Here is a 27,610-nt window from a genome sequence, read left to right as displayed (position 1 = left end):
TTCCTCGCATCAGCAGGCTAGAAAGCGGTATGGGTTTTACTGGAGCGTTTGTTGGCCTCCTCAAGGGGCAAGATGACAGTTTGGGAATTTATTCTTATACCATCCTGGAGACAAAGCCCTTGCGCAGCTTTCTCAAGCGCCCCCTCCAGCCAAGGATTAGTGTCACCCAAGAAAGGGGCAAGCAGCGAGTCCTGCTTCCCCGTGGAAGGCTGCAAGCCGCCACGTGAGCCTGGTTACAGCAGCAGCCCCGCGGCACAGACGCAGCAGCTGCTCAGAGGGTACAGGGTTCACGGGAAGCACAAAAAACAAAAAATCCTATGCTTTTTATTGCAGGTTCAGTGTTAGTGTTTCGGAGAGCACAGCTGCATTAGAGGCAGACATTGTTCCAACTCCCCTTCCCCACGAGACTGCCACAGCTCATCAGCCCCAGGCAACTCCACAAATCGTGCCTGGCTTTGCAGTGCAGACAAGTGTTGAAGTGAGGACCTGGACCCTCGTGTGACTTGCCACTGAAGAACAATAATGATCCAAGGCTCGCAAAATGAAAAGGCCAGCACGTTAACTAGCACCCCTCGCCCTGCTGCGAGACACACGTGAGCTTGTTCCCAGCACCCCGCGCAAGGATGCGAGCAGCCCTGCGAGTGGGTTGCCCTAAGCTGCCCTTTCTGGATGCTCCGCTAACTTAGCTTTGATGAAGGTCCTTGCTACGCTGTGCAAGAGATGAGAGGCCACTCAACTGGCAGGGAGCTGGCCTGCTGCTCAGCTCTGCCAGCAGCACGCAGTCCTGCCCAGCCGCCTGAACGACGCGCGCCCTTCCGCGCGCTCAGGCGAGTCAGTCAGAAACAGAAACCCAAAGGCCATCTCCTCTTGCTGCCGACACGCAGCGATGAGCAGTCTCTATTTCCTTCTCATAAGCTGTCAGCTACTTCGTTTTTGCTTTTCTTTCCCTCCCTACAGGGCAAGAGATAACACACTAAAAAAAAAAATTAAAGGAACTTAAAACTTCAACACCACCTCATTTCTCCATCTCTCTTAATGAAGATGTAATCCCCCCCATTGCCAGCGGCCTCTTCTATTCACCTGTAAAGTGCTGGTCAGGTTGATTTTTTTCTATTCGATCTCATGGCTCAAGACCCTGAAAACCTTCACGCTCCTACAAGAATAAACAGTTGGGTTATGCTTATAATTTATGGTATTGCCTTTTCATGCATATTTCTTTCTCTTGTGGAAGCCAGGACAGGGGCAGCGCCAGGTCTAGTCATCGACAGTGATGTTGCGAAAGAGATAGGCCATGGACTCGCCATTGTGGATTCGTCGGATGGCTTCAGAGAGAATCAAACTGATATCCACAGTCTTTATCTTGGGGCACTGCAGCTTCTGTACCTCGTGAGGAACCGTGTTGGTTACTACCACCTATGGAGGGCCAGAAAAAAGAAACCATTAGTTTTGCCGCCGATACGCTCACTCCCACTGAACAGCCACCCTAGATTAACTCCACAAGCGGTGCGTGCCTGCTGCTTCACAGTTCAGGGGGAGAAATCCGTGTACGTTAGGAAAAAAGATTAAAATAAATGGTCTCCCCCATGTGACAGTCCATCTGTTGAGGGGACCGGCATAACCAGCACTCTACAACAGCCACCTCCACACAGGCTGCCAGGTCCATTCAGATCGCAGGATGTGACACGTTTGTTACTAAGGGCGAGGTTTGAAATCTTGTCCTCCTAAATGTACCCAACAGCCCGTCATCAGCTGGGGAGAGGGACAGGTACACGGTCGGTACAGTGAGAAAGCAGTCACACGCACCCAGCTGCGGAAAGGGAAGCGTCCGGGCAGGGGTGACTAATATCTGTGCATGAGGGAGAGAACACATGCAGAAAAGCAGATCTAATTTGAACAAGTATTAATTACACACACCTTTTTTTTTTTTTCCCCCAATGACGAACCAGCTAACTGAAAGCATCTGATGAAACCAGTCATTTCAGACATGAGCTATGTGGCAGGGGAAGAACATCAGTTTGTGGGTTTTGGTGCCTTAAATCAACCCAGCCACCAGAGCCAGCCCTCCCTCCGCAATCCAGAAAGACGCACCTCGTCGATGGAGGATTCCTCTATGAGTCGGGGGGCATCTGCTGACAGCAGCCCATGAGTAGCCATCACAAAAATCTTGTAGGCTCCGCGCTCTTTCAGGATCTCTGCAGCAGCTACAAAGCTTTCCACATCATCGATGATGTCATCCTGAGAAGAAACAGAAATAACATCAAAACCAGAAGTTTACCGTGCCTGCAGGGCAGGAGTGGACCTGCAAGGTACTGCAGCTTTGGCCACGCACACAGCTGAAAAAAAATAATCCCTGGCTACTTCAGCTGCTGTTGAGATGCAAGGACAGCCACCTGCACAACTTAAATCTGTGAGTGCCATTTCCCTAATTTACGGACCCTTTTGCTAGCATGCAAAACAAATATTGTGTCTCGGAAACAAATTAGTCCCTGCACGTGCACACACACAAACAGAGCTCATCTTCAGCAAGGTATTTTTTTTTTCACAGTGATAGTAGCTGCATGTTGATTACTTACACTGCAGTGTGGCACAGCAAGTATGAGAAGCTCAGCAAGTTTTTTTGTTTGTTTCGTTGGGTTTTGGTTTGCTTTGTTTGGGGTTTTTTGTTTGTTTTTGTTTGTTTGTTTGGGGTTTTTGTTGGTTGTTTGTTTTTTAAAGACTTCAGGAGATTTCTCTGCATGTCCTGGATTTGTTGAGTATTTGTAGACATCTGACATTTGTAGATTGAAGGGAGCAAGGCGATTTCAGGGCTTAAAGCACTGAAATACGAACGGTTTTCAACAGAAAGCTGAAATAACCAAAGCCACCAGCAAAACCAGAGAAAATAGCGGTAACAATCACGTTCCCATCCCTCCCCCAGCAGTCCCTCCTATCCTCTGGGATACAGCGGCTCAAGAAAAGATGCTGTGAGGAAGCCCCTGCCCCCCTCCTCTCCATCATGCTCATACCACAATGATGGCAATTCTTCCTCCAACATCTCCAACCACAGTTATCGGCGGTTTCTCCTTGGCCATCATCACTAAAGAAGAAGGAAAAAAAAAAGCCCAGGTCAGTTAGCCTTGAGTCAAACCGCAACAGCTCCACCACGCACGAGGCCCAGTGCTTAACTGCGTCTTATATTAGTGCACAGATACAGCTGTGTGCTTTACCTTGTCCTGACGCTCACCTAAGTGGGTAACCACTCATTTAACCATTGTTTTCCTCCTTAAATGAATAGCACTGCTGCATAAAGACGAACCTCTCCGTTTCTGTGGGGACCACGTGCTGACCTCAGAGACAGAAAGCAAATCCAAATACCTAACAGACCCCTGTGCAAGGAGAGCTACAAAGCAGCACCTCGTTTATGGGACACATCAGTCACTTTCTTTGTGCTCCAGAACAGGACTTGAAAAAAGGGGCATCTCATGATTGGGAACAACAAATAGGCTTCTCCGAGCAGCACCTCTCGAAGGGCATATGCTTTGCAAGGTGCAATTTTTCACCTGTTGGACTCACTAATTCATCTGAAGGATCTGAGACTCGCACTGCGGCTTGCTTGCTTTCTCTCGTATCACCAAACACACAAGGCTCTTTCAGGGGGCCTAAGGACCTAATAATACCTGCTCAGGCAGAGAACGCTTAAGGAAGTTTGTAGAAGCAAATTCGCTGATTTATTTTTTTTTCAGAGTGAATTAATGGAAAGAGCAGGACAAAATCCAGTTCAAACGCAGTTCTACAACTCAGTGCAACCAGCAATTGGAAGCAAAAGGCTACATTGATGAGCTGTGCTATCTGCCACATGGTGAAGAGATCTACTGGGAAATCAGGTTCCACTCCCTCCTGACTCTACTTTTGCACTGACACAGTTCATGCAAAAACTATACATGTGTAACAGCCTTTATCCTTTATCCTGAAAAACTTCCAGCAGCAGTATAAAAAAATAACAGAGATATGAACTAGGATATACTGAGAGCGTCCAGATGTAACACAGCCTTCAGACTCGCACTAAACAGCAGTCAGCCTCTGGTACTGGCCAGGGCCTAAGCCAAACCTCTCCCTTGCCAGAGGGTGCTGGCTGACACAGTGAATGCAGTACAAAAACTCCCAGCACGGAAAGGACACGGTGGTGGGCACGCACGTGTCGTTAGGTGATAATCTGGGCTTATCTAACCACTGAAGCAAAGAGGAACATCCAGCATTTTGTAACACTTACCCGGCCCACCTGCACCCCCCTGGATTTTAAGCTCTCTACGGGGAGCGCGGCAAAGTGTCCTACCGAGGCACCTGTACCCCTCCGCTTCGTAAGCTCAGGTCCTGCCAGCACTCTGGCCACAGAGGCTTCTCAAGTGCCGAGGAGTTTTGGACACCCTAGATGGCAAGATTTTTCTCCTTTAAGATAACCTACTTCAATATAATACTTGAGCAGCATGAGAACACAAGCCATTGCCCATCAAAAAGCCTGTCTGAATATCGATTTCTGCCCTCCTGGGTCAAAAAAGTCCTACACGGGACTCCCCATCCTGCACAGCAGGCTGATCCAGCTCTATTCCCACAGCTCCTCAGTGCCTGGGACCGCTCAGAGTGCAAGCACCGCTGGCGAGCGAGTCAGGCTGAGGGATGCGATGAAAGCAATTATAAGGACCGCAGCTCCGAAGATTCATGTGTAGAACTGTTCTTCATATACGCAACCTACTCCATGGACGGGTTTTCCGTAAGCCTACCCAAACGGTACCAAAGGTGTCCCATAGCTCTGTTTTGACCAAAGTTACACTAGTCATTGCTAGGTTTTGCAGTTAAAGTCAGAGCTACCTTGGACTTGGGAGTTAATTGCTCTTTGGAGCACAGATTCCCCAGCCTCCCTTGCACTGTTATTTCTGAGTCTCCTATCAAATGCAAAGTCACGCCTAAATCCTGAAGGGAAAAATATCCTTATGAGAAGGGAGAGTACTTGTAATGGACTAGGATTAAGCATCACAAGAGAAAAGCAGACCATAAATTTCAATTACAGGCACTACCTACCTGCTTAGATTAGTTATTAGTTTATTATCTAGTTTGGACAGTAACAAAACTCCTGGTGGGAACTGTGAAATGCCAGAAGGATTACATCTGGCTGCCATCCCATCCTTAGTGCGCATCCACAGATGAGTACCATGTCTGCTTACAACAGCCAGGCTAGGGAAAACTCTTTCCTAAGCAAATGGTGAACAGGCCTCGGGAGCTAAAGTTCAGCACTATTTTACTCACAAACGCATGAAGCTTCAGCAAATCCATATCCTTCTGTTCCATAAAGGAAGCAGACACACTCCTTGCTATGCTTAAAGGCTAACACAGCAGCTAGCAACATTAGCAGTGCGTCGCATCTCTTTGTTTTTAAATGCTGTATTTCAATTTCACTTTATTTTTAAAGTATGGTAGGCAACACGTCGACCTACCCGGATCCTAAAGAGATGTTCTCCCTTTTTCTTGTTCAATTTCCTCTGCAAAGAAAAGAAAAAAATTGGAAGGCAAAGATCTACCCACAACCACATCAAATCTCAAGAGAACTGCTCCAATGTGATCCAATGCAAGGGTTACTGCGGCCAGCTTCTTTTTCTTCAAAATCTTTGGACGTTATGTGCAAGTCAGAACTGCTACGAGAAGGTGGCTTGAAAAATGATCCAAATAATAAAGAACATTTTTCTCCCAGACACAAAACCTCTATTTGTATGTAGACAAAAGAGGGCAACAGAAGTAAGCCACAGCTGTACTTCTGCCTGGCGTAACCCCTTGGATTAAGTACGAGTTTAGGTTGAGTCGCTGTTTTTTTCTTTTCTGGAGAGTCAGAAAAGATGCTCGTGGTATCTGTAGCTTGGGGGGGGGGGAATAAAGAAAAGGGAAAAAAACCAAACCAACCACCATTTTTATAAAACAAGAACACCAAAGCACACTGAGGCGTGGTGGGGAAATAAGTTCACCAGCCAAACACTCCAATCTGCACTTTGGTTCTGGTGTGAGTAATAAATGCCAAAGCACCACGTGTTAAAGGCAAGATTATCACTGGCACGAAGAAACAGCATTCCCAGGTGCGCAAACCTGTTGCTTTAATTAAGCGGTCAAAAATGGATTAAGAAATGCTACAATGAATTCTGTTTGGAGCTGACAGTGTGCATTGAAGTGATAATCGCCAAGAAAAATAATGCTGCATTTACAACAGAGTCTATGAGCAAAAGGCTGCCCAAGAACAAACTGTTTTGTGAAGAGAGAGACCTGGAAGGACAGCGACCATCCCTGCGCCCAGCCTGAACACAGGAAAGAGGCAGGGAATTAGGAACGGACCTATGATCGCTCCAGTTTTTCACCCAAACTCTTCCTTCGCGGCAGTTCGCTGGGCCTGGGTTCGAAGCAGACCATTAGCTATCTGTATAAAGCACTGAATTTCAGAGCCACTGAAATGATCTAACAGATGGTGCTCCACTCCTTTTCTCCAGGAAACATGTAAAGAGTCCACATGCATTTGCTCAAGCACAGCTGCAAGCTCTGAGACACAAAGAGCACCCAATCAAAGAGAATAACCTCGGAGTGACGTCCTGTCTCAAAGGCTCCGACTTCTGGGGTTTGAGCGACGTGAACTGTTGCTGCTGCTGCAGCGCAGCACTTTAAGAAGCGCTACTGGAAGCGCCTTGGGCATTTTTCTGTTACGGCTCCATACGACATCAGAGCATCACATAAGGCCACACTCTCGGGACAATAAATAAGCCATTACACTGCATAACACTCGTTAACTAAAGGCACGTGATCTCTACTAGAATAGGGAGAAAAGGTGCGTGCCAGGACGCAGGAGCACAGCCAATTCACTAGGAAGCCCACGAAGAATGGCATAAAGCGTAAGTCATCGCTGCAGGGCTCTGGGGCTGCTCCCAGACCTGGGTTTCGCCTCTCTTCTGGCTGTAACACAACCACCGGGGACCCTGAACTGCAGAGTCTGGGGAGGAGGAGGATGGGATGCTCCGCAGCGATCTGGCTGCAGCCCGGGGCAGGATGCCCCACGGTCAGCCTCCGCCGCCCTGCAGGAGCACCCCCACCTTCCAACTGCCCCGACCCAGGTTTGTGGTAGCTGAGCCAGGCAGACCTGGAAACCGGTTCTGTTTCGACAACCGGAGGTTTTTCTGGCCAGTTTTGGTGTAAGGAAGCATACAGCTCTGGGTGAGTAGCACCTGTCCTACCTTTCACAACCAACAATACAGGGACACAGCTGAACCCTGCTTCACTCTGCCGTCAGACCTCACACCACCGGGGCTGCTGGTGACGGTACACACGGCAGGAAGAGCTGATCGAGGGTTTTGTCTGATGTGCCACTTGAGGTGGGAAGGCACTTTTCAAACGACTGAATCAGACAAGAAAAGAGGTGTAGCAGAGAAGGCAAGTACAGACACTCACAGCACTGCCAGCCCTAAGCCTAGCTGCGTTTTCACCTCTGTCTGGCAGAGCGCGGCTCCGTGGCAGAGGCTGCGACACAACCAGGATGCACTAGAATCTTACAGACTGCTTTTAGACAGATATTACCTCAGTATTCTGCACCTCCAGTAACAGCCCGGCTCACTCAAACCCAGGCATCTATCAGATTAGAAAACTGGAGAGCAAAGCAACTTTCCACTGAGAGTTTTGGACAAGTTTGCCCCATAATCCACCGCACATCTCACTGACAGACAGCTACCAAGCCACAGCTTGATTGTTTCACATTTGTGCCTTAGGCATGCAGGAATGCAAGGTCAGTAGTCAAGTGCTGAGTTTCTGCAGGAGATAAAACAAGAAAGTGGTGATACACGGCAAATTAGTTTGTGTTTGGACAGCTGAGGACTGAAAACAATTTTCCACTGGAATCACAACTGAACTGGACAAAGGCACGTTTCTGTATGAGCTACCAGTGACAGGGCTCTCCAGCAGTGACACGGCTGGAAATAAAAATACAGTTGCATTAATGCCCCTGTAGCAAGCAAATGTCAGCTAGTGATATCTTGGAGGACAGCATCCTCTTCAGAGTAGGAGGGGAAGGAAAAGGCCAAGAGTAGCCATGCAAATTCCTGTTTTGTTGGAAGGACGTGAACAAATCCCCTTGTCAGAAGGGGAACAATCAAGATGAAGTCACAAACTTCACTGCCAAACCCCACCTGTCCCCCAAGGCCCAAGAGGAGTTTCACCAGCAACGTAAGCATTGTTTAACTGAATTGCATTACAGCGAGCCATGACTGGGGTAACGTAAAATGCCTGCGGTCTTACTTGCCTCCCCTCCACGACCTGCCCACAAACTGGTTGGATGTTCTCCCTAAACTTCAAAAGACGAGAGGAGACGCTTATCAGCAGCCCTAGCCACTGTCGGTATAATCAAGTCTCGCTGCACGACAGAGCTCCTTACCACACGCAGCAGCGTGCATCCTTTCCCACCGTCACTTCTCGGCCACATTCGCTGCGCTCTATTTCTGTCCTACCACCGTCTACCTAGAAAGCTAAAATCCTCCCAAGAGGGAGCTGGATTTTGATTGTACTGTTGTTACTTGACTGCTGCTGTTGCAGGGACACAAGCAATCCTATGAGGACGGCATTTCCTAGAACACAGGTTTCCTCCTTTTTCCTTTGCTCTGTGCTCCCACATCAGCAGCTTATCAATCGATGGCAAGAGCACAGGAAGAAGCTCAGCAATGCTCTCGGAGAACCTACTCACCCTAGCCACACAAACCTCAAAACCTTGTCAAAACAGACACTGGAACACGATCACCTGGCTGCCAAGATGAAGAAAATTTCCAGCAGTAACAATGGCTGCAGCAGGGGGGGAAGGCAAAGGCCAGCCCTCCCCTCCAGGCTGGGGACAGCGGCCTGTCTCAGCGGCTGTTCCCATGTTAGTTACGCTTCTGCATTTCTTTTCTCTCTCATTAGCTCAACGAGTTTTGCTGCTGAGCACTGTAAAAGCACCACCTTTATCAGAGGTTCGTCAGTCTGACACTGCTGCGTGTACACAGCCAAGGAGAACAATACCGATGCTCTGCCTGGCCAGAAAGAGTTAAATAAAAACTTTCCCCTGTACCTTCATCTACAACTCACTGATACCAACCTTTCCATGAGACAAATTCCACTAGTCCAACTGCCATTAGGTTGGTTATACCTACACAGCTAAACCAACAGCAATTTCCCACCAAACTTTGCTTTTTTTTGCCCAAAGGTAAGCAGAGAAGCTTAGTCTTACACGGCAGCTCCAGACCAGGATGCACAGTTGCGTTTTTGACCATCGGAGGGGAGTGACGTCCATCATCCATGTCCTGCTCTGTACACTGAGCCTCTCCGTGGATCACTGCTAGTCCCAGCCGCAGTCTCTCAGCGTAGGACTGAGCTCTGCAGGACAACCACAGCATGTCAGGGAGATGTTGGGCCGATGCACCTTCACAGCCCAGTGCAGCAGCCTCTCCCAGACCCAACAGGGCAAGCAACAGCTGCACCTCTGCGGCTGGCCCCCAGCAAGATACTTCACTGCAAGCGACTTTTCACTCCTCCTTAATATCCCAAAGCCCACTCTACCCCTTGGCTCCGCCACAGGGGTCTGCTGGCGTTCCTCCATATGCTAAATGCTTTCTGAGACCGTCAGGCACTGCTGAAACTCATGCAGCAAGTCTTATCCTGGCCCCAAGCAAACCACCTAGCTCTGCAGCAGCAAAGACCTCCCGAGTTTACTCCCGCAGGGCTGGGACTGCAAAATTCAGCTGCCCATCTGCACCACTACAGACGCCCATCCCATTTCCAGCCACAAAGGACTTGCGGATCAGACTGCTGATCCATTTGCGACCCTCCCATATTTTTCCTGGTGTATTTCCCATCAGCCCAGATCTTTTCCAAGTTACTTCTAACCAGCCAGTAAAGCATCCATTTACCTTTTAGCTGCATCAGGAGATTTGGCTACAATAACTGCATTTCTGTAATCTGGAATCTGGATGTGATAAAAAGTTATTTAAGTAAAGACCTTCTTGCTAGCAAGTAACTGATTTGACACATGGCTGAATAATTGCACCCACTCTCCTTCCCCAGACCCAAATCTTCATTCTGTGGCAAGAAACTAGAGAGGCAATTGCACTCATTTTCAACACCAGTATTTGTGTATTCGGCCCCAAACGCAACACAACTTAGTTTAGTGCAGGCAATGCTGCAGGTCCGACTCCGCACAGGACTGCAGCTCTCTGCCTCCTTCCCTGCTGGTGCCCACAAGTTCTGGCCTGGTCTGAGGCGCTGAGCGCAGCTGTCCGAGACACAGGGCACGGGGAAGCCTTGCTCGCACCATGTGGGCATAAATCGTCATCTTTTGCACATGGAAAATAAAACCTCCGTGCCCTGCCCCCAACCCTGCTGTGCTCAGCATTCCTACACTCAGCCCAAGACAAAGTCTATCAATAATTCAGAGCAGTCAGACATCCACCGCAGAACAAAGGGCGAGGGGAGACAGTTTAACAGGATTTAAAAGGTGATTAGAGGCAGGAGCATAAATAGCATCTCTCAAAGGGCACGAACTCTACAGAAAGCAAGCTCATCTTCTGCTTACGGTCAAGAGTTCCATTTCTACCCAGGTGCAATCATACAATTTAACACTTCCCCACTTTCCTAAGAAACACGCAATAGCTACCCCCTAAGAAAGAATTCATTAATGGGACAAGTGACCTAGCCTGGCAACACAACCTCTGCACAAGCGGAGGCCCAGAGCCGCTATCGCATTAAGATGAGTTAAGGCAAATTGAGATATATAGAACTAGAGTAACCTCACTTCTTCCTGTATATACTGAAGCAAGAAAGGGGATGCTCTCAGGTTGTCTACTGGGAAGCTGAAGAAGCCTTGAATTTCCTTTTGATGAAGGTCCATAGTGATAATGTGTGTTAAACCTAAGGAAAAAAAAAAGATAACAATTCATTGAGATGACGCGCACATGGCTGGAGTTCCTCAAATATCTCCATTTTCCAGACTATTTTAGCTATTACTCAGACTATTATGCCATGTGATAAAACAAGCATGAACAGGTTAATGTAAAAAGTTCCAAAGACATAATGAGAAACAGGCACGCGATAAGCCACAGCACTAGGCTGACACTGTATTTCACTATGACACTTCTAGGCCACTTCCCCAGGTGCGAGCTACAAAGAAATAAAATTAAGCGGAAGAAAATGAATTCCCCCAAAGTGGCTCAAGGGCTCAGCAGCACGTCTCCACATCAAACGGGAGAAGAACAGAAGGACAGACGCCCTCTGGGACGCTCAGCAGCCGGATGCACTGCAGCATCCAGGCCTGCCACGCTGCTGCTCCCTGCGACACTCACCCGCCTTGGCGAGCATCGAAGCCAGCAGCTTGCAGACTATAGAGCCCCTCTTCCTCATTTTGCTCTGTTTGCTGTAGGGGAAGTAAGGGATGACCCCAATGATGTTCCTGGCGCAGGAAGTCTTCAGTGCATACGCCATTATCAGCAGCTCCATGACAGCGGTATTCACATCTCTACGAGATTTGAAAACCATTCCCCATATTAGTAGGTGTTTTTGCAATGCAACTGCTTTTCCTTTTGTAACCATACCTCTCCTCATCAAACTTCCAAGCAAATAGTGCTACATCTTATGGTAATGTATGCAAGACCCAGATTGTTATCATATAGCTCCTTCCATCATGCCACAGCACGTTACAATCAACTGCTACATGCACAGGACATGACTCCAGCACTCAAGACCTGTGGACCGGAATTTGATTTTGTGTTCTAACATAAGGTGTACGATGATTTCCCTCCATCACCACAGCAAAAAGGCATTTTTTCATTTATGTTGGAACAAATGTCACTTCATACAGCGTATTTTGGAACAAAATAGTCTTTTAAAGAAGCAGCACACATGCAGCCAACACAACTTCATCCACACTGGATTTATTAGGCTATTTTTATTTTTAACAGCGTAAGGCAGGTTATTTTTCCTGCCTTAAGAAATACTGCATTCTGGGGCAGTACAAAGTCCAGACGCATTACTTTGGTGGAGGTCAGCATCTCCACGCTATCTAGCTTATCTAGAGATGGAAGGAACAACAGTACAGTAATTGCTAAATGACTGTTGCTTGAAAGAAAAAACAAAAAAGCAACATAGGCAGAATATATCTGTAGACCACAGCAAGGAAAACACGTAAAACCCCATTTTCAGTTAGCTTCACCCTGATGACTGGCGTGGCCCAGCAGGAGTGTATTAATCTGCATTTTAATTCATTTTGGGAAGGGGGGGAAAAAAGCCAAGCCCTTTTAGCTCCTTAAAACCAACACCAAGAGACACTGCATCATCACAAACCGACTGGAGACCACTTGGGAACTGAAGAACACAAACTTCAGAGAAGACAGAGGGACAGGCAATCCTCCTCCAGTGCGGACACGCTTGCTTGGGGGTTTTCAGCACGGACAGCCCCAAATGACACCCCGCTTCCCCAGACTGGTCCCCAGGAGGGCGACGCTGGCGGTGGCTCAGCCGTGGAGCCCATGGTGACAGAGCAGGGGCTGACCGGGCCATCTTTCCAGACAGCAGCAGAGGAATAAACAGCGCAGAGCAGCTTAAAGCTCTGCAGAGCTTTTTTGGACGTTACCCAGATGTTGCTCAAGGACCCGTTTTCCTCCTGACCACCAGGGACGGCTTCCCCAAGAGCTCAGACACTGTTTTCCAAGCTGCCGTCCGTGTCACCCATGACAAACCTCTAACCATTTCCATTTCTCCACTGCTCCCCCTTCCTTCGGAAATTACCCTCCGTTTGTGCCTCTCCGTTTGCGAGCGCTCTGGGTCTCTGCTCTCCCGCTGGCCCCGCCAGCCCTCGCGCACAATGCCGTTTGCACACAAGAAAGCTTTGTTTGCTCTGAAGCACCCAGCCAAGAATTACATAAAACATAGCCCCCTGCCACGTAGGACAACGAGCAAACAAAGAGCTGCTTCTTCCCTTTGGTGTTTTAGCTGTGCCAGTGGGGCCACGAGAGGAGAAAAAGATGCTAGTATCAGTGTTGTATAATAACAAAGTGGCCAAGCTTAAGCCTATTTAAAGTTCATCCCAGAAATTCAATATTTTCCATCATTATTTTTCAAATTACTCTTTAAAAATATATATATATTCACATGGAAAGCAGATAGAGAAGAAGACTGCTCCTGGGAGAAAGGGTTACCACTGATTTCAAAAAGCACCAGCAGTCCTGCTGCTGCGAGACACTGGCAGCCATATCGATGGAGAAATTACTGGAGGAGGAGCACCTCTCTCAATATTCCAGCAGGACCCCACGCTGGACTCTGGGAAGCTCCTGCAGACAGGCACTAGGCAGAGGCGTACGCATCTGTCCAGGGGGGCTTGTCGAGGCGATAAGCGCCCTCCTGGACGCTCCGTGCTGAGCCAGCCGTCACGCTGATCCGCTCCTCCGCAAGGGGCACTGACCTGAGCCAAGGGCCCGGCCCGGGGTGGGGACTAACGGGGGAAATAACATCTGCAGCTGAACCCCAGCCGCAGCAGCTCCAAAACAGGTACCCAGGAGAGCACACCGGTCTCCTTGCTGCCCTCCCTGCCTCCTGCCTTGAAGCCCTGCTCCCAGGTACTGCTGGAGAGCCTGAGCCGAGACCGCACGCAGGCCCCGTCAGCCCATTCCCAGGACATTTAGAGCCAGCTCAGCTATCCCCCCACGCCCTACTTACCACCCCTCGCCAGCAGCCCCGAGCCTCCCTCGCTGCTCCTCATCCCTGCCCGAGCCATCCCTGGAGATCCCTGTTCTCGGGGCTGAGCAAATGGCTTACGTGAAGCTGCCGGTTGACTTTGCAACAACCAGCACCAACACTCAGCACTAAAAGACTCCTTTCACTTTAGTGCATCACTAATCCACCAACTCCTTCGTTTTTCTACAGTCTAAACACGAGCTACTTGGTTTTCCCTCATACGAATGCTAGTCCACACACCAACAGTCTTGGACAATACCCATTCTTCGTAACTTTTTAGTTCTGCTATATGCTTTTTGGACAGGGAGCTTGTATCAAATATTCAGGTCTTTCTGGTCTCTGTGCATTTAAGATGCAGACTGTGAAGCCACACTGCAGCATAACAAGGTTGTTTCCCTCTCTACTCCTTTCCTACTAAGTCCTAATATTTTGTTTGCTTTTCAAACCGCTACTGAGCTTGGAACTCCTATTTTCAGATTATCCAACACAATTGTTTTTACTCTCCTGAAAAGCTCCCTGAAACCCTCTGCAAAACTGAGATGCCCTTGAACCTGTCCTCTCAAGCAATGCATCAAGGCACAGCTGCAGCTTAAGAATAAAAGATGACTTGGCTGCACAACGGTGGCTCCTCACCTGGAGGGCCTTGAACACTTTGGCTAAAAAGGATCTGTTTCTTGGCCCACAACACTGAATTCAGTTTACGGAAAAACAAGGGGATCAACAAGTTAAAAGCAGGGGAGGTTTTCCCCTACCGAAACTATTGCTATCTCTAATGCTATGAGTTATCTCTCTCTGAACACCTTATCTGTTTTATGTTTACACAGCTCTCAGTTACAAGTTATCTCAGAGAACTCTCTCACGAGGGACAACAGAATGGCACTATTCACCCGAAACATAATCCCGCACCAGGGGATTTTCATCTTGCGGAGATTTAGTTGCTCCCTGAGGGAGGGAAAACTTGGAGCATCTCTCTGGAGAGGGATGAGCTCTAGGAAACATCTCAGCCTGCACAAGGAACTCCAGAAGTGAGCAAGCTGCCCGTAGTCCTACTGATCTTTTTAACAACAGGCCGAGCATTACAAAGAGGAAATGAACTTGAATTCTCACTGGGCTCTATTTCTTTGGCAAGCAAGGGAAAATTCTGTTTCAAGGGTATTCTGCTACCTGCTTAAGCTCTGGTACTTATTAGTTCTTGTGATCTCCAAAATCTGAGCAGAATTTGGTATTTGGAAAAAGCTATCAGAGCAGGAATATCCTTGTTTTGCTAACTACACAAAAGGCATCCTATCAATACCTCATCTCTGAAAACAGCACCTCCCGTACTCGTAGTTGGTCATTTTGCAGTTATCATTTGTACCACCACCCAAGTGCGATCTCGCTACGCTCTTCCTCAGCCAGTGAGCAGCAAGGCTCCCGGTGTTAGCAGCTGGTTTTCTACGCCCCTGGTTACTCGCAGCACTTCTTTTTCCTCTTACTCCAAGGCTAGAACAGCCCAAAATAAAAACCAAACAGGCTCACTAAAGAAAAGACCCAACATCATTAAGAACTACAACAGGACAGGAGGGAAGCTATGGGCTTCCACCTGAGTTCAGCTTCACATTGCTGCAGTGAAAGGGGAAGAGTAATCCAGCCCGTCAAGAAAGCAATAGCTGCTGTTGGTTGCTGGCTCTGCTGCTTGCTAATTGGAAGGCAGAGGAAATTACGCATCCTGAAATAGAAGTGCCAGTCAGAAATCACCAAGCAACTGAGCCTGCAAGGACACCAACACACAGAGCAGGGATGTTCCACTTGAAGCCATCAGTCATACTTGTTCCTGCCTCAAGCGACACACTTCAGCTATTTGATGGGAAGCTTCTCAGTTTGCTGTGGCACTAGCGATCCTCTGGGAATGTTAACAGCTTAACACTATGTGGTGTCTTAAATGTAAGGCAAAGCAATGACAACACTGGAAAGAGACCAGTTATCATGCCAGCTAACGGCGAGCAAACCTATCGAACAATCTGCTGAACCAGAAATTCAAAGCATATCACAGCCGTAAAACTGAGCCACAAGTCCCTTACCTGGGGATTGTCTGTATAATGAAGATATCCTGTCCCCGGACGGACTCTTTTATCTCAACTCTCGTCTCTGAAGAGGATTGAAAACACAGTCAGTTTTGTTTCCAAACATCAGATTTACAGTGATAACACACCAGGTTTTAGCAGCAGCTTTGCCCACTGGTCAGGGCAGACGAGCGCTTGCTCCTTTGCCCTTTCTGCATGTACACCCACTACTCGCACGCAGATAAGCCAAGCGGATTCTCCAAAGGCTGGTCTTGAGGAGTGAAGAGCTCGCATGACATGCCAGTGAGTTAGTTGTATTCGCAATGCAAAACCAGGCCAAATAGCTGTTCTCTTACACCAAGAGGACAATTACCTAACTCTCAATGAGAATCCTTTTCACTTCTCCAGGCTGAGTGCTGAAAGCTGCCAATACCACATTCATTAGCGAACAATGAACCACCCAAAGCAGAACAACCTCTAGTACTCGATGGCCCAGTCAGCTCCACACAGGCTGGGTAGCCCAAGGCAACACCAAGCACAGAGTTCAGAGGCAGAACTCCCCAACGTCACTACCAAGGTCAAGACACTTCAACACTGACACGAGCTGGAAACCCGGGTCTCTGCTGAACACAATTCCTACAGTCCCAGACGCGAATGCAAAAGCCAAGCCCCAAAGTAGCTCTGCAAAGCCAAAGCAATGACACCAGGTTTCCCGAGGTGCTTCTCTTCACCACTCATTTCCTAACAGTTGTGAACTAGAGGGCAGGCATAAGTGAAAGGAGAGAAATACCTACCCAGCTACCAAAATCAAAGTCTAATTGCCTGGGCACCGGCAGCAACCTTAAGGGACTCTGCTGAAAGCAGACTGATTTGCTGTGCAGTGATGAGGAACAACTTCAGACCTTGTAGCAAGTGACCTGATTTAAAACTAACCCCAAAGGGCAGCGAGCTCTCACTAGCACGAACACAACAGCCGCCCCAGCCATAACCACGGCAGCTTGCACACCGCGTGGCCCACTCCGGCTGGAAGAGCAGCAGCACTACCATAAATCCTCACGCCGAGCCAGCGCCCTTTCCATCCCTCCCTCTCACCTGTATCAGCTCTTTTGTTCTAGTCTCTCCTGCAAATAAGGTAACCGAGGGCTTGAACCAGTAAATGACTCTTAGCCACTGAATTCTGTTAGCCAATATCCTTGTGTTTTAGCCCAGCATCTGAAAACGGACACTTGCTACATTTAAAGAGATGAAAACAAGCTCCAAGAGGCACGCTCCCCAGCACAGCCCTGAATCTGTGCTCTTTAAAGCAAGAGGACAGGTCCTTGCTAGGGCAGCTGTAAACTGCCTGTGGCAGGGGAGGGCTGGAAGAAGGGGGTCATTTAAAAGTTTGCAAGCCAGATGCTTAGAAAGCAGGCCATTGCTTTTAAACCTGGGAGACTTCTGCTAAGCACAAGAGAGTGTAAAATTCTGTAGCAGCTAACGCCCAAGGCAGGACTCTCCTTTAGATGAGAGTTAGCTGATGGGCAGACAAACGAGATAACAGGAGAAAACAAGGAACACATTTAATTGCTTCATCCAAGGTCAGACACAGAGGTTTAGCACTGCCAGGAGCAGCAGTAACATCACAGCTGAGTCACTGCACTTATTAGACAGGTTTGGTCAATGGAGTTACCCAGTATTTCTAAGATTACTTCAAAACCATTGCAAATAGTAAAGATTTCTCTTACCTCCATTGGTTTCCTGGTACACCACGGATTTCCCTAGCTCAGCACCGAGACGCCTGGAGAGAAAAAAGGAAATTAAAAATGGAGGAACCCAGCAGTTCGTGATCCAAAGCAGAGACTGGACCAACCATTACACACCAACAAAACACAGCATCGCCCAACAGAGAGCTGAGTGCCTCAGCCAGGCTGCAGAACTACACGTCCTCCCCTTTCCCGGGGGTCTCCTTCCCCCGACGTCCCTGGGGAGGGCCCTGGGGCGAGCTGCTCTGCGGCAGGCCGACGCGGTACTCGAAGAGCCAGTCCTTGCACGACTGACCAGAGGCTGTGTCTCCTGACGGCAAAGGACATCTTGCCAGCCTATGCAATGCCACCTTAGCAGGATCTGTTGTGGAACTAAACATTAATGATTTACTCAGACTTGATTAATGGCAACTGAGTCACTTTTTTTGACTCCACACCTTTTTCTCCCCCCCCCCCCCCCCCCTTCCTTCTGAAATAACTCAGCTGATTGAAGAGATTTTAACTTAAAAGTTTTCCGATTTTTTCAAATTACTCCTTCCTCTTCTCAAATGTCAAACCTACACCACTCATCATAACAAAGATTACAGTCATTCCCTTTTTTTTTAATTTATTTCTTATATAAGAAAGATTAATTTTGAAGAGCATTTTAAAAGGCTCCAAAAGGCAGACTATTCCCTCAGGTGACACTTCTGTATTCAACTGTACCGACAAGTAATCCATTAGTAAGTATTTAGAGGCACATGCGCTTTAAGCCTGAGCCACAGCTGAGACCCCGCAGCAGCGAGACGCCTGGGATAGGCGCGTTGCTGCAACCCAGCTGGCTGGAGCACAGGGCAAGTCCCTCCTCTCTCCCAGGGTCTGCTGGGTGGCTAGGAAACAGTTAACGCCTGCAAAATACCTTTGTTCAACACCTCGATTACTGCGGTAGTTTCCTGCCTGCACGTATACTGTATTTACCTGCACACATGCCAGCATTTTGTGAATCAGGAGTTATCCTAAATAAAGAGCCCACATCTGTTGCTGGCTCTCCCCCAGCCTACTGCCTTCAGCAGTCGGTCTCTCTCCACCTCCTTAGCCACAGACTCAGCCTCGTACTTAAATTGTCACAAAGATATATTTTTTCAGAAGTCAATGAGCGAGACAGCCCGACACCGGCATGCTGCTGGCCCACCAGCAACTGCTGGACTCAGCTATGAGCCCACAAGCTGGAGGTCTCAGCTAGAAGCTGGCCTGGAAAGCGTGCCCAGGACAGCTGCGATAACAGATACTCGAATGCAATGTGATATATTTGCTTAGCTGGCTACGAAGCACGTATTTGGCACGCACACGTTCCCGATTGTGTGTCTGGCAGCACATTTTGCTATGGCTGGGGCTGGTGAGTAAACTCCTGCATTGAGAATCATACGTGCGAGATTGCAACCAACCCGGCTCGGGTACTGACTGGAGCATCACCCAGGGAGCCTGCGGTCCAGAGCAGGCAAGCCACCCAAACCTCTAATTTGGCTTCTCTCACCAGCCCCGCTGGGTTAAAACTTGCAGCTGCAATACAAAGGCATCCTCAATACCTTCAGTATCTTCAAAAAAGAGCTGGCGGCTGGTCATGCAAAGGCAAGCCTGGGGACCCCAGGGACAGATGCACAGCAAAGGTGAGTTTTGCAGATGGGATCCATCGAGCACTTACTGCCACCCGTTGGGATCCCGCTCTCCTTTCCGATGACGGTCAGGCATTTGCAGCCACTAAGCTTTGGCCTAATCGCTGCCAAGGCATCCAAGTCGAAACAAGTTCAAGAATCACACACAGTGAACAAACCAGTGTGTGGGGGGAAATGTTTAATGACTCACGCTTGTTCCTCCACAACTGCAGGGCAAGTCTTGCAAGCTCCCTTTGGAGGCACGTGCGCCCCGACTTCACTGCAGACAGCACGTTCCTACCTCATTACTGGGAAAAAAATCTCCATTAAAGAGACTGTGCAAGTGCCTTTAGTCAACCCTGCATCTCACGGAAGGAGGGAAAGCTTCAAAAACAGTCCAGCTGGACCCATCTCAGCAAAACACCCCTTGGAGGGTGGCACTTCCAATGCTAAGAGGTGGTGAACAAACACAGCAAAGGTTTGTGACACTCTGCGAGGATGCAGCTGGCAAGAAGAAACCAGAGCCCAGTGGTCCCCTATTCCGATCGCACAGCAGCAATGCAGTTTCTGTGCTGACAAAACAAGAAATCGGAAAGGCGAGTTTTCTCCCCAAAGGAAAGAGGGACACTGAACAGCTCAGCTTGTCAAACCTGGGTGCAGATAGCAGCAGAAGAGACACTAAGCAGCAGCCAACTTAAAGGAATGAGCGGTAGTAGATTGCTCTGGTCAGACAATAAATCCCATCTCTGCTCCAACTGTTGACTGCAAGTAAACAAGAGGGGCGGCGATGGGAAGGATACGAGATAAACCTGCCCATAAAAGTCATACATCAACCCCGCCTGCAGCGCTCTGCAGCCCCGCGAGCTGCAGGCAGGGCAGACGGACCGACGGGCCGCTCCACCAAAGCAGCTCAGGTATGTTTACCCAAGGGGCACACCTGCCACTAAATCCCTTTCTGCAGGTTTTGCGTAAGCGGAGACTTCAGCCAGTGCAGGAGTCTGATAAAACCTTGATTTAGCCAAGGCAATTAAAGAGGGCGCTGTTTGTGCAGCTCCTGTTGTAAAACACCGAATTCCACGGGACTTGTGTCAAAAGGGAGATTTACGCAGAAGTCAAGGTCAGAGCACAGCCTTAGCCACCACACAGCCCGCGAGCAACCACTTGTAACAGAGTTCAAAGACAAATTCCCCCTCTCCGTCACCTCTCCCTTTTTCCCCTCCGTCCCCAGCTCTTTTCTCTCTAAATCCTCCCCGTGCAGAAGTTCCCAATTGCTTGTTGCTTTAGGTGACAGAGGAGTTAAACTGACAGCAAGAACTCTGCATTCGGCTTCAGGACTAACAGCATAACCGTACGAGCAGGGGCTATCAATCACAATTACCGGATCACTTGTCTGCAGACAGGAGATCTACATGAGGAAAGAAAATGCTCTGCGTTACCTCCACCGGCAGCTCACGCCCCCGCAGAGAGATACAGCTCCTTCTGGCAAAAATAATACTTTAGGTCCTGCAGGTAAATCACACCTCCAAGCAAAATGAGCTCCATTGACAAAAGCCCTGCTGTGTGGTGCTGGATTTGGCTACAGGGAGGTGAGGGCTTTTGCCGATACTGAAGCGTTGAAGGCCGGAGAACGGTCAGGCTGAATTAACGCTATTTGCAGAAATCTCACTTGCTAACCAGCGCCGAGCAGACATCAGAGGAGGAGTTCGCTTCTGGAAGCTCCCTTCTCCTTCCAAGAGAGATGGAAACTCAGTTTGGTGGTGTTTTTGTTTTTAAAAGCAGCAGTATTCAGAACTGGGGTCTTTTAAAAAAGCTGTGCACATACAGTGCTGCCAGGCTCGGTGCAGAGGGCTGCGCACAGCGGACCAAGGTATTACTGCCCCAGGCTGCTCCCAGCTTTTACAGTTTCTAATGCCACCTCAGTGTAAGCTTTCCCTGTGTGACCACGCTCTGCTCTGGATGGGGAAAGCCCTGCTCCGCTCTGCTGCCCTCGCACCAGCTCCGTCACTAAACCGACTTCTCCAGGATCCGATAGCATCTAAGAGAAAAATTCTCTTTATGGCTTTCAAAATCCTACTCAGATCAATTGGCCAGTAAAAATGTATATCGATCTGGAATCTCTCTGTAAACATTGCCCAGGAAAGATGATCTAACTTTCCGCAGTCTCAACACATGCCAAGAGGATATTAAGCTGTAGATGCAAGAGTGTGTATAAAATCTGTCTCAAATTCACAGCCTAAATACGAATGGCTCAGAAGTCACCTACAGTTTAATGATGAAGTGACACACTGCAGTATTTTAGGAAACACTACGAGGTTGTATTAGACTGTACTTTAAAACGCTCCTCTGAAGACTGTCAAAAACCACTGTACCAGGCTCTCAAGACAAAGGACAGTCAGTTAAAAGAGACTTGACGTTTAGCTGAATCAAAATTCGAGAGGCAAGTGCACTTGCAGTATTTCGTGCCATCAAAGCATGCTTCAGTACTGCTGGGCAGGGTTCTCAGCCCGGGCTGCGTTTCCTTCTCCCACTCTGTGACAAGCACCTAAAAGACATTTGTAAAGTTACCTCCGAAGGAAGCTTCCAGCCAGCTCGCAGTGCAAACATTCAATTTGAAGAGAAATCTGCATATGGACAAAGCCCGTGACTATGATATGATTTTATTTTGGCAGTATCCTCTTCATTACACTTTCACTGGTCTCAGCTCTGCAGATACCTACTCTCCCCACACCTGCAGCCTCCGCGCACCGCTGCAGCCTCCAGAAGGAGCTGGAGCTGACAGCAGAGGATCTGCTTCGTGCTTGACCGTGGCGAGGGGAGACCTTATTGCTCTGTACAACTGCCTGAAAGGAGGCTGGAGCGAGCTGGGGGTCGGTCTCTTCTCCCCAGTAACAAGCGATAGGACGAGAGGAAACAGCCTCAAGCTGCACCAGGGGAGGTTTAGGTTGGATATTAGGAAAAACTTCTTCCCCCAAAGGGCTGTCAGGCACTGGCACAGGCTGCCCAGGGCAGGGGCTGAGTCCCCATCCCTGGAGGGATTGAAAAGCCGGGGAGACGTGGTGCTTGAGGACATGGTTTAGTGGTGGCCTTGGCAGTGATAGGTTAACGGTTGGACTCGATGATCCTAAGGGTCTTTTCCAACCTTAACGATTCTATGATTCTATGATTGAAAGCAAGCCACGGCCTGACTTTGAATTGCTTTTCAAACTCGAGCAAATCTTCAAATAAAGATCAGTCAACTGGCCCAGCTAGCACAGTGGCAGCTCTATGGTGTATTTCCCAATCTCCCACTTCAAGAACAAGCCAGGAAAGGGAAAGGAAACAGCAGCTTCCTGGATAGAAGGCCATATCCCTGTGTAGATACCCTCATAACTATCTGAGCTCTCCTTTCCCTCTCTCCATCCACCCGGCACGACTGGATACTTGAAGAACAGTCCCTGCTGCTCATCTGCCACTTGTACCTGGAGCCATCCAGCATTTGCATCATTTGTTCCAGCCATGCCAAAGCTGAACCACTGCAAACACCACGCAGATTCTCCTCTAGTCCTACCAGTCTGCTCCTCGTGAAGGAACCTGCCCTACGCCTGGCGCTGGCCAGCACAGAAAGCCACCACGCAAAGCCGATCTGCTCAGCCACATTACATGCTCCATCTACGCTATACGGAGAATCTCAAAGCCCAACTGCTCCACGCTCGCACTACTCCAGCACTGTCCCCCACCTGTAACCACTCCAACAACACTACTTTTTACTTGGTTATTCTTTTCCCTTTCCAAAATCCTTTGATGCAGTTTCACCCTGTAATATCTGTTAGCCTCCTGCCACAGTGCTGCATCTTCTGAGATGGATAAGAGTTGGTGCCACCTCCTCTCCTCCCGTAGCATCACACAAGAGCTCTTTCCAGAAGGCAAGAACAGGGTTTGGAGACGGGGGAGAGCAGCAGCACAAGGTTACTGTGGTCTGACTCCCCTGTGCCATCCTCTCACACGCTGGCAAGATGGCCTAACGACGGAGGCTGGCATTACTCTTCCTTCATCCCACCAGAAATTGTCCTTCAGCCGAGGGAGGCTGCTGCAACTCCTCCTAACATACTCTCTCTTCCGAAAGCAGGGCTCACCTCCCGCTCACTCACAGAAAACACCACCCTGGTTTTAGTGCTCCTTACCCAGCTCCCTACGACCAGAGATCAGAACACAAGTCTCCATCTTTTCCTCACTACTCCGCGTTGTCTGGGCTCACAGAATTGCTTTTATCTTTAGATCACCAGCACCTTCCATGCTGCAAACCAACTGAACGTCTAGAACACTCACATCCCGCAGGCTGCAATGAGTTTACGACAGTACCACATCCCACATAAGAGAGACCTGCAGGAGCACTGGGGAGGTGTTAGCAAGCTTCAATCAGCGATCCCCTCCAACCCAAACACACAAGGGGGAGTGGAATGCAATATTTGTACCCTTGGTGCCAAACACTGCAGTCAGAGGGAGATCTAAATGCATCTGTTGGACTCCAGAGATTAAAGAGACTTGCTAGACCTCCCCCCAGCAGCACACAAGGCCCATTAGGGATCAACACTGATCACACAAATTCTCTTTCTCCCCTGCAAATGCAGCTTGTAATCAGGTGCCAAGTGTCCTCATTACAGCAGGAGTTTTCTTTCCATCTGGGATGGAATTAAAAAAAAAAATCCCTCTCAGTTTATAAGATACAAGTAAACATATGGTTTTATTTATGTTTCAGTGATCCTGAATCTAAGGAGCATCTTTATTATTTAAAGTTTCACAAGGTATTTGATTCTGACAAGCCAGCACCATCTCCTCTCCCTGGCAGACGCTAACATAAACAAAAGCTCTGACGACTCAAAGTGAAAGTTCGACTAACCATTTAGTCACTCATCCTACGACCAGACAACAATGCACAATGGGAAATTGTAAAGATCGGAAGCGTGCCAGAATGCCGCGCTCGGAGCCTGAATCAAAAGCAACTCTGGAAGTTTTGCATTAAATGAAGCGAGGAGATTGAACAGCTTTCAGATGTCTGATTTATGTCACACTGCTCCTCCCCAGGCTTGAGATTTCAAAAAAGGATAAGCCAGGACTCCTCAAGTATCGATTTTAACATCATACCTACAGGCAAAGAGCAACAGAGCCTAGATGGGCAAGTGTCTCAAGGGGCCCTACTCCTAATATTGCGTGTTGTTTTAAAGTTCTTTTACTACTCACACTAAAGGTCATAAAAAAACTTTAAAAAGAACGCACAATATTAGAGGACTCACCCTTATAAGACTGCTCCAACTCTATTAAAAGGCGCAACTGACCTCCCCAGCAAAGTACAGGCTGGGATGAGACAGTGGGAAAGCCAGCAGTCGCGCATCTTTTGCGACCTGAAAAAACAAGGGATGTATTACAAACATGTTGAAACAGCCCCTGAGCTCCTACGGGCAAGTCAGTGCAAAACCACCGCGCAAGATACTGAAAATACCTTTATTTTTGGGAGGCCTTTTACTGTGGGCAAATCCATACTATTAATGGTTCCAGATTTTGCACCCCGCTCCAACAAAATTTCATCTGCATATAATGCTTCACGCCTTTCCATTTCAGAGTGGTCACTACTCCCATTTTACAGACAGTAAAGCTATGTGTCCTTAAGTCTCGGTTTAAGCAGTAGCCGCGCATCACACTGTCGTGCTCATACCACCACCGGAGTATCCAACTTCCTCACCGACGGACAAAAAGCCCCCATCGCCTCCGTTACAAGCTTACTTCGCGAAGGACAGCCAGGAGGTCGCTCTCTGGATCCTGCTGTCCTTCACCCTCAGAGCATCACTGGGAAGCCTGCAGAGGGTTACAGCAGCACGTCACACAGCCAGCTGCGTGTGCCATAGCCCGGGGAAGCCTGCTCCGTGTCTCTTCTCATTACAGCTTTAAAAAACGAGTTATTTTTAAGACAAAGAGCAGAGAATGAAGATTGCCCATTTGCTCTTTCAGTCCTGAGAACTTGGAGCTCATCCCCAGGGGACTTCCGTTACGTTCTGTATTGACGCAACAGGACAAGCCTTGCAAAACCATGTCCCATCTGTTGCAGCAAAACTTACTTTTTTATATAGAGAGACTTTATTTTCAGAGCTGTATCACTGAAGGGAAAGTAATATGGAACTGACCAAATATAGCAAAAATACATGAACCAAACACAAGGATTTCCCTCTCTGCCTCACACCCGAAGAAGTCCATCACTGTTATCCAACACTCATCCCATCAACACCAGCGATCCCAGCCAAACAGCCAAGTCAGCTTCGTGGAGATAATCTGCACTAAGGATTGAACGCACTGTTTATAAGCTAGCTGGACAAATAGCAAAATGTTCCTCCAGTTTAAGGTGGCAGCACACCTGTATTTAGTCATGTTTCCAATTTAAGCACACCCTTGGAGACAGGAACGGGCCAGCAGCTGCCTAAGGGGCAGCAAGGATGTTATCTGCTGCGGCAGGCAAACGAGCACTGAGCCCCCTCGATTTTGGGAGCAGCTTCCTATGAACTGCAGCTGAGAAGCAGCAGAAAGGAAACCCAAACCCTGCTTTAGGATGACAGCTCCCCAATACACAGATGTCTGTCTCAGAAAAGCCCCTTCAGCTGGGAGCGCCCCGATTTGAACCAAACTAATTCAAAGCAAAAGATCGAGCGTCGGGGTGAAGTCAGTGCTCCTCTGTGCAGTAAGAAACCCATTTTGGAGGCAGCTGTTACACACCTCCTTCAGCAGGACCCAGCGCATCCATCCCTGCCAAGTCAAGGTCAAACTGTGCCCAAATCGATAGGCTGAAAAAAAAAAAAAGGGGGCACGCTTCCACGCCTAAACTAAACTCTCTTTTGTTAGCATGCGTTGCCCACCTCTCCTACCCCACCGAAATGCAGATTCACTAATCCACTTTGGTTAGTGCAACTGCTGGTGCTGCACCGAGGTCCGCGCAGGCAATACTCCCCGCGGCCCGAGCAGCGAAGCCGTCGGGCACACCAGGTCGCCAGCCCGTCCCCACGAAAAGCAGCGCAGAAAGTTCTGACCATCTCCCAAAACAGTTAAAACGCTTTCTGAGGTTTGTTCAGCCAAGTTTCACCTTCTCCCTCCCCAGAAGTAACAGCCTTTGCTGCAATCCGGCCTTTTCAGCATTGAAATGGATGTCAGAGACGCAAAAGGCGGAAAGCAGCCGGTGCGTTTTCGTCGCTGGGTCAAACTGAGTTCTCGGGAGGGATGAGCCGGCGCCGAGGAGGGGAAGGGCAGAGCTGCTGAACGCTCCCAGTGCAAAACCTCTGCAGCAAAGGTGTTTGCAGCAGACACCTCTGGCTTGGGAAGGCGGGAGGACGCCACAAGCCTCTCCAGCCGCTCTGAAGGAAGCCTGCCTGCTCGGAGGAGCTCTGCGGGGGGAAAAGAAACTTGAAAGAGAGGGAACTTACTCCGTGATCCTCTTCGCCAGCTCGGTGCAGGCTGCCGTGGAGTTGGCCGAGAAGACCCGGTAGCCACTTCTGGCTGCGTTCATCGCCAAAGAGTCATGCGACCCCCGTGGAGCTCGAAAGTGAGAAAAAACAGATTTATAAGGCAACAACAGCTTCCGTGGCATCCTTTTCTTCCTCTCCGCCACGATCACCGCCCCTTAAGGGGTGGGGAGGAGGAGGAGGAGGGGAACCCTTCCGCTACCCGTGGGCTTGCTGGTCCACTCCGGTGGCAAAGCATAAAGGGGGAGGTGGGAAATACGGCTATTAAAATAAAATGGAGCAGCACCAGCCTGGGGGTGTGTGTGTGTGTGTGCAGAGCACCCCCCAGGAGCCAGGCCTCGGGTGACCCCAACCCAAACCCTCACCCAGAGGCACCTCATGCAGCAGGGGAGGGAAGACCCCCAAAATTGAGGGGGGGAGCAAGGGAGAGAGGGGCTCCCTTGGCTGGGGAAGGTGGGGGTGAGCGGAGGGGGGCGCGGGAAGGCTGGAAGGGGGGGACTAAGGGGGTTTCCCTGTGAGGCAGCAAGGCTGGAGGGGGTCCCTGCGGGGGGTTAGGGGGTCTCGGTGGTGGGGGTCCCCTCCCGCTCCCCTCACCCGGCCAAGCGAGTTCCGCCACCCGGCTAGAGCGCCGCTCCCCTCGGCGGCCATCTTCTGCGCGGGGAGAGACCGCCCCCGCTGCCATCTTAGGTGAGGGCACAGCAGCCGCGCTCTCCGCTCACAGCGAGAGAGGGGTCTCAGCTACTGCCCGGACAGCGCCGGTACCTGAGGAGAAGGCGTGAGAACGGCGTAATCTCTCCCTCCTCGCGGGGTGTTGAACCGCCCGCTTCCCGAGTGCGGTTAACAACGCGGCCACCTTCCCCTTCTGCCCGGCAGTGCGAGGCACGGCCTCATATGCGGCGGCTTCGCTGCCCGCGCCTAAGATGGCGGCCGCTCCGACGGAAGCGCTGCGGCGACGCTCTAGCTTTGCTCTA

The 27,610-nt window shown here is 49.4% G+C and overlaps 1 protein-coding gene across 16 annotated transcripts; it reads right to left on the bottom strand.

The window, feature by feature from the left end:
* Positions 1 to 282: 282 nt before the first annotated feature.
* Positions 283 to 27,610, bottom strand: PRPSAP1 (phosphoribosyl pyrophosphate synthetase associated protein 1). Of its 16 annotated transcripts, none has more exons than XM_082327115.1 (13): positions 26,070 to 26,257; positions 24,638 to 25,077; positions 24,432 to 24,539; positions 21,613 to 21,703; positions 17,513 to 17,565; positions 15,807 to 15,873; positions 11,361 to 11,533; positions 10,814 to 10,929; positions 9,933 to 9,988; positions 9,254 to 9,399; positions 3,006 to 3,076; positions 2,089 to 2,235; positions 285 to 1,413 (listed from the first exon to the last, which is right to left on the bottom strand). In XM_082327115.1, exons 7-13 carry the CDS (start codon positions 11,512 to 11,514, stop codon positions 1,255 to 1,257), a joined length of 849 nt encoding a protein of 282 aa, XP_082183241.1. In that variant the 5' UTR covers positions 11,515 to 11,533; positions 15,807 to 15,873; positions 17,513 to 17,565; positions 21,613 to 21,703; positions 24,432 to 24,539; positions 24,638 to 25,077; positions 26,070 to 26,257; the 3' UTR covers positions 285 to 1,254. The 16 variants fall into 16 exon arrangements, with proteins under 16 accessions (XP_082183233.1, XP_082183235.1, XP_082183241.1 ...); XM_082327101.1 differs by having other exon boundaries at positions 24,638 to 24,990; positions 26,070 to 26,080; XM_082327112.1 differs by lacking the exons at positions 24,638 to 25,077; positions 26,070 to 26,257 and adding an exon at positions 26,601 to 26,733.

Source organism: Platalea leucorodia (genome assembly GCF_965183815.1).
Source record: "Platalea leucorodia genome assembly, chromosome: 14".
NCBI lineage: Eukaryota > Metazoa > Chordata > Aves > Pelecaniformes > Threskiornithidae > Platalea > Platalea leucorodia.
The sequence above is the reverse complement of the archived record's forward strand: the minus strand, read 5'-3'. Positions and strand labels throughout refer to the sequence as shown.